At 51.0% G+C, this 7,246-nt stretch overlaps 1 protein-coding gene across 1 annotated transcript in view; it reads left to right on the top strand.

Annotated features, from left to right (window-relative positions):
- The first annotated feature begins 1,481 nt into the window (after window positions 1-1,481).
- The window catches only part of LOC311345202 (protocadherin alpha-C2-like), a 20,425-nt gene continuing 14,660 nt past the window's right edge, over window positions 1,482-7,246 (top strand). Inside the window, exons 1-2 of the mRNA XM_084469585.1 lie at window positions 1,482-3,078; window positions 6,683-6,747. Of these exons, the coding sequence (XP_084325711.1) occupies window positions 1,483-3,078; window positions 6,683-6,747 (1,661 nt within the window). The 5' untranslated portion in view covers window position 1,482. The remainder of the gene's footprint in view (window positions 3,079-6,682; window positions 6,748-7,246) is intronic.

The following is a 7,246-nucleotide window of genomic DNA, read 5'->3' as shown; positions in this document are numbered from 1 at the left end:
GAAAAAATCCAACGCGACCCGAATGCATCTATCGAAGTCGGTGTTTTTAAAACAGCCTCAACGAATACATACGCAACGCTAATAAAACATAGTTTTATGTCATGAGCCAACGTTTAGTTAATATTTTACGCTTTTAACGGAGGTACTGAGATGTAACCAACACGAACGAGCAGCTCCCCCTCCCCCGTCGCCCACAGAGAGGAAGAAAGAGGAGAGGAGAGGGAGCGCGCAGCAGGCAGCACCACGGAGACAGGGAAACAAGAGCCGCGCACCGAGCAGCGAGAGGAAGAAAAAACATAGACCTTACAGACAAAGGAAAACATGGACATGCGAAGACCTTTTCCATTGAAACAGGCACGTGTACACGAAAGGATTATTCGGTGGTCCTGCACATATTTGGAATGAACGGACCCTTCTCCCAATGTTAATGAGGCGGGTGAGTGCGCACAGCGAGCTAACAAGGCGGACAGGTTTCTTTATCCCGTCTGCAAACCCTGCCTGCTTGCGATGGCCGTGGCTTCGCGATGCAGTAAGAGCCTAAAGACGAATGTGCCTTTTTATTTATATTTGATGATTTTTGTATTCAGTGGCCTTACAAATGCACAAATACAGTACACTATTCCCGAGGAGTTGGAGAGCGGTGCTGTGGTCGGTGACATTGTGCGGGACTTGGGTTTGGACCCGCGAACGCTCTCCACACGACGGATGAGAATCACCTCGGACAGTGGACGGAGATATTTCACCATCAATCACAAAACGGGAAAGCTCTTGGTGAGTGAACGCATTGACCGAGAGGCAATTTGTGAATTCGGCGGCACCTGCTTTCGAAACCTGGAAATAGTCGTTGAAAGTCCATTGCAAACGCACAACGTAGAAGTGGAGATCCTTGATGTAAATGATAACGCGCCACAATTCCCTCGAGACGAATATCAACTTGAGGTTCCGGAGTCCGCGGTCACCGGCACCCATTTCAGCCTCGAGGGCGCACAGGATGCGGATGACGGTACGAACTCGGTGAAACTGTACCGCCTCAGTCCAAACGACCACCTGGCGCTGGACTCCATCAAACCCTTATCGAACAGTAAGCACATTGAACTCACCCTCAAGAAGCCTTTTGACCGAGAACATACGTCTTCTCACCAACTCATCCTATTAGCTGTCGATGGCGGCACACCACAGCGCACTGGTACAGCCAAAATTAACATACGCGTGTTGGACTCCAATGACAACGTTCCTGCCTTCGACAACTCTGTGTACAAAGTGAAACTATCCGAGAACTCCCCCAGGGGGGCCCTGGTGATCCGGCTGAACGCCACGGACCGAGATGAGGGCTCCAACGGGGAGGTGTTCTACTCTTTCAGTAGCTACACACCGGAGAGAGTCAGGCAGATGTTTTCTCTGGACACCAACACAGGTGAGATCAGGGTGAAGAACAACATAGACTACGAGGAGACCAACTCGTACGAGATGTACATCCAGGCCATGGACCGGGGGCCGTCTCCGGTGGCGGTCCACTGCAAGGTGGTGGTGGAGGTCTTGGATGTGAACGACAACATCCCCGATATCGTGCTGTCCTCTCTCTCCAGTCCCGTCCGCGAAGACGCCCGGCCCGACACCGTGGTAGCGCTGATCAGCGTCAACGACCGGGACTCGGGACAGAACAAACGGGTGACCGTGGAGATCATGCCTGGCCTGCCCTTCAGGATCAAATCGTTCCGCAACCACTACACCGTTGTCACCGCCGCCTTCCTGGACAGGGAGTCCGTCTCGTCCTACAACATCACGGTCCTCGCCACCGACGGAGGTGCTCCGCCTATGTCCTCCCGCATGACGTTTAAGGTGGAGGTGGCGGATGTGAACGACAACCCGCCCCGCTTCGAGCAGACGTCGTACACCGTCTACGTGCCAGAAAACAACGCGCCCAGCGCCTCCCTGTGCGTGGTCAAGGCCTCGGACGAGGACGCCGGGGAGAACGCCCGCATCACCTACACGGTCCTCAACGACAACAACCACGGCATCCCCGTGGCCAGCTATGTCAGCATCAAGCCCGACACAGGCGAGGCCTTTGCGCTGCGGGCCTTCGACTTTGAGAAGCTCCGGGAGTTTCACTTCCAGGTCAAAGCGCAGGACAACGGCGTGCCGCACATGTCCCGCGTCGCCACCATCTACGTTTACATCATGGACCAGAACGACCACACGCCCAAGATCATGCACCCGCCCACCAACGGCACGCGCATCACCGAGACGCTGATGAAGAACGCGGAGGCCGGCGTGCTGGTGACCAAGGTGCTGGCCTGGGACGGGGACGCCGGGGAGAACGCCTGGCTGCTGTACGTCCTGGAGCCCACCAGCACAGACGTGGACCTGTTCAAGGTGCACGAGCACACGGGCGAGATCCGGACCACGCGGCGCGTCATCGAGGACAACTCCACCTCCTTCACGCTGACGGTGCACGTGCGCGACCACGGCCTGCCGGCGCTCACCTCCACCGCCACCCTCCACGTGCACGTCGTGGAGCTGCCGCCCAAGGTGGTGCCTGACCCCAAGCGCATCATCCGGCCCAACCGCCGCCTCATGTTCTCCAACGTCACCCTCTACCTCATCATCGCCCTGAGTGCCACCACCTTCGTCTTCCTCGTCACCATCTTCGTGCTGGCCATCGTGCGTTGCCATGCCTACTGCACCCAGCCCGGCTCCTGCTGCCCGTGCTGCGTGTCCAAGAAGGCCATAGCGGAGGCCCAGTCCTTGGCGGCTGTTTCTGCGGGTGGAGGAGGAGGAGGAGGAGGAGGCGGGGCCACTGGCGGAGTGGTGGCAGGACAACCCAGCAACAATGTGGCGTTGCGGCGGGACCTTAAGGTGGAGCCTCGCTACATCGAGGTGCGGGGCAACGGTTCCATGACCAAGACGTACTGCTACAAGACGTGTCTGACCGCCACCTCGGGCAGCGACACCTTCATGTTCTACAACACAGGCCGGCCCCACAGCGGGACCTGGGGCTCGGGCTACGTCACTAGCCAGAGTGGACACAGCCAAATGTTTGTACGGAGGCTCAGTATGCCAGATGCCGCCGCCATTCAGGTGTGTGTCCTCGGAGATCTGCTTCTTTATCATGACACAGGGTCTCATGAATACTATGAGATAGGCTGGCTTGGTGTTTAGCATTCAATCATCCGCCCTCTGAAATTAAATAGATTCCCTTAAGCATTAAAGGTATTTCGTTTTGAGTCAAGATTCTGCCTTTTAACTACCCTCCGTAGTTATTTATACTGTAAATACAGCAAAAAATATATATTATATATATATTTTACTTCTTACAATGTTGCTTAGCCTTCAAATAGGTTTCTAAATCATGCCAGAGAATGATTGGATGAATGCATGGGTGGTTGCATAATATGGTGGTTAAAAAAGATTGCAAGAAGGGATGCTGACATCGAAAAGTTGTCTTCCTGTCAGAGCTGAAGGAAGGAAAGATCAAGAGCTTTCACTGAGTGGGAGGGCACACACACACTCCATGGAAGTGTGTGTGTTTCTATGAAAGTGTCGGCCTAGTTTACCATGGAGCTCACATATATATCTGATGATTCAGGCTGCCGTATGGAAAATGCCTAGAAATGATCTCGCTCCATCTCTACCTCCTTCTAGCTATTCACTCCGTTCATCAGCCTGTTCAAATCTCTACAATGTTTCCTACATCCAATTATAGCACAGATCGTCTACACTCTAAGCCTGAATTATGAAACAAGGCTAAAAAGAACATTGACTACATGTATGCATAGTTTAGTTTCAGTGCAAGCATTTTTTTCGTAGTACTTAAAGTATGTTTCTTGTACACACAACTTGTATTTTTGGCATGCTGTAGGCTTTGTGGCTGCCTCCTGGGTCACATAGTTGTCTGCCCAGCCTGCTTGGGCATCTGGTTTTGGGGTCATGTAGTGGTCTGTCCAGAGTGGCTGGCTCCTAGTTCATGTAGTGGTCTGTCCAGCCTGGCTGACTCATAGGTCATGTAGTGGTCTGTCCAGCCTGACTTGCTCCTAGTTCATGTAGTGGTCTGTCCAGCCTGACTTGCTCCTAGTTCATGTAGTGGTCTGTCCAGCCTGGCTGACTCATAGGTCATGTAGTAGTCTGTCCAGCCTGACTTGCTCCTAGTTCATGTAGTGGTCTGTCCAGCCTGACTTGCTCCTAGTTCATGTAGTGGTCTGTCCAGCCTGACTTGCTCCTAGTTCATGTAGTGGTCTGTCCAGCCTGCATGGGCATCAGGTTCTGGGTTTCTCTAGTAATTGGTCCAGCCTCGCAGGCAGTCGTTGAGGTCCTTAAGACAGCCACATTCAAACAAATCAAAGCCTGATGATATGGTTGATGTTCACAATATTATTCCATAAGCGAGCTCTGCAAGGTTATTTATTGCCTTGTTTAAAATGGGGCAAAATAAAACTAAAAACACAAAAAGGCGATTAACTTGTAAATACTTGTTCCGTTGTCCGCTGGCAGTCTGCTCATTAAATGCCAGTCACGTTTGTTCTCGCTGTGTGATTATGTGGTAACGGCACGATCCCCAACACCGCCTGGATTGGTAAGGGGCTGCGCAGGCAGGCGGGGCGATGTGATTGGATAACATGTTGATGGCGAGCGCTGTGAGCCCTGTATCCATGCAGGGAGGGGCCACTTAGAGGCAGAGGGAGGGAGGGAGTGGGAGGGAGAAAATAATACTCGGAAAAGGGAGGGGAGAGGCCAGTGTATTTGCCTTGTTGATTCCCTGATGTACAATACCCAGCCAGACAATAGCCCAGAAGACATTGAGGCCCCTTGGGAGTTCCTTGTTCGCTTGATCCCTCTCCAACCCATTATGTTTAGCCATTTCAAATGAAAAAAAAATGTTTTGTTTATTTATTTTCAGAGGAATACATGTTGTATTTACATTGCCTTGGTGTGGGAGGCTAGTGTGTTTTTCCTAAAGTTCCTAATTCCTTATCTGCAAGGAATGCATGCTCTGTGTTCCCTTGTGAATTAGCCAGACTGCTGTAGGCATTTCTACGATCCAGATGCTTCCAATAGCAATAGCATTCCAATACCATGACCGATGGGCCTTCGGCTGCTGTTATGTTGTAACCAACCAAATGCTTAACAATTATCTAGTAACCACTCCTTATCACTGTATTTGTTTCTGTAACTACAGCAACCAATATCATTTTGCTAGTTGCTTACATTGTCCGTCATGTCCACATGGACACCATAAGTCCCTGCTGGCTGTGAGTGATGACAGAAGACACACCAGACTTTTCTCATTAGGCCACAGATATTGGATTTCAAAGCTGATGAAAGTCCACTGCAGATCCGACGAGGTCGATTTCGCTTCCACAGCGGGCAAACATGGTAGATGTTAATGGTTCTCATTATAGACTACGTCAGACCAAGATGAACCGGTGTTCTGTCTCACAGTGAGCCACAGGGTCGGAATAAATGCAAATACGAGCTCACTTGGTCCCTGCGGTTGAACAAGGGCTCATTTAATTCCACTCTGAAATTGCATGTAGTGGATTCATCTACCATCATGTCCATCCATTGACCACATCCCATCGGTCAGCCTCTGCGTCCGTCCAGCAAAGCACCACCACGATATATCTCCTTTCAGGCATTAGAGTCTCACCCTGCACTGTGAAAAATACTCTACCTCGCCAGCAGACAGGCCGATGCATTATCCGGAGGCAATTCCCCCACTACTTGGCTCTATGTTTATGTGATGCAGATGTCACAATGAGTATGTGACCAGGTGCAGAGCTGGTGGGGTTTAGCTGGGATTTCACCCCCCTCCCCCCACACCATCCATCTGCTCCCCCCTTTCACCACCTGTGACCTTGAGAGGAAATAGAAAACAAGGGATAGGGTGTGAGGAGGGGGCGGGTGTAGCAATGAGGAGGGAGCACTGCATGGTTACCATGGTGAGACCTGTCAGACCCAGTCAGGCAAGCCGCCTGGCAGGGACACGCAAGGATTTGAAGCGAGGCAAAGACGATTAAATAAGGGAGAGGGAGCATAAGAGCAAAGGGGGTGAGGGGAAAGTACGGAGAGACAGCACATTAGGTGCGTTCTGGAGTTGGCTTCGGTACTGTAAATGATGCCATTAGTGCAACAGTACCTCAAAATCATCCTGTTTGCTCTGCAGATTCTATTGATGAAGGCGTCCCTCTCATTTTGAAAGCATAATGGAGAATAGCAGGGATGCATTGAGAGGAGAGCGATGAAGCAGCTGCAGCCTCTAATGGAGTCCATAAGCACTTTTAGCACAGCCAGGTCGCTATGGTAACACAACGGGCATGATTGCGCAGAAGAGCCCCACCTGGGATGGGGCGCCGTGGGGCGCCTGTATGTGTGAAGAGAGACGGGGTCACCAGGCCGCAGAGCAGAGTGTCTTCAAAGTCATCCTCTCTCCAGGGGTGCGGGGAGGGGGTTGGCAGGCTTTAACTCATCACCATATTTCCCTCCACAGACCCACGGCGAGCTGTCAACATCCTTATGTCAGTGTGGGCAAAGGCGTGTGTGTGTGTGCATGTGTGTGCACGCTGCACACTTTTCTACCATCATTTTTTAATGAGAAGGTATTGAATGAGTTTTCGTTTCCCCTGAACGGGGGATCTCTTCAGTGGTACTTAAGACTACAATCCTTCTCCATTTCTCTGTGTTGCAGCCCAGGGCGCCTAATGCAGACTGGCGGTATTCAGCCTCCCTCAGAGCCGGAGGTGTAATGCAGAGGTAAGCACGGAAATTACCGTTTGCATTTTGCTGCATTAATAGTCCAGAACGGTTGGCCCTAGTCCTATCGTGGTCCACGATTACCTATCATTATCTTTCTCTCATAGTTCATTCTGAACCCTACTTCTTGGCTCAAATGATTCTTATTTTATTAGGATGTGGTGTTAAAAATCACATTTACTGTACAATTCTGCCCTCTGTTTTGCATACATTTTGTCACAAAATAACTGCTCAACTCATGTACAACCCTGAAATTGTAAAATATTATGATAAACTGCACAAATCATGATATCACAATGTTGAGATTAGAACATGTTTTTCATCTCAAAACTACCATTGGAAAGCATAGTGGTTTGGCAAGCACCTGTAACAAGCGGGCAATAAAGAGGACTTATTCCTCTTCATTGCCCGAGGGAGGGGGGTTAACAGAAGGGCACTGATGGTCTGAGAGGAAGTGGTCAGGTATCTCCACATTCCTGTGTGTGTGTGTGTGTGTGTG

Source organism: Micromesistius poutassou, assembly GCF_964030765.1.
Source record: "Micromesistius poutassou genome assembly, chromosome: 6".
Lineage (NCBI taxonomy): Eukaryota > Metazoa > Chordata > Actinopteri > Gadiformes > Gadidae > Micromesistius > Micromesistius poutassou.
This window is presented reverse-complemented; position numbering and strand designations above follow the sequence as displayed.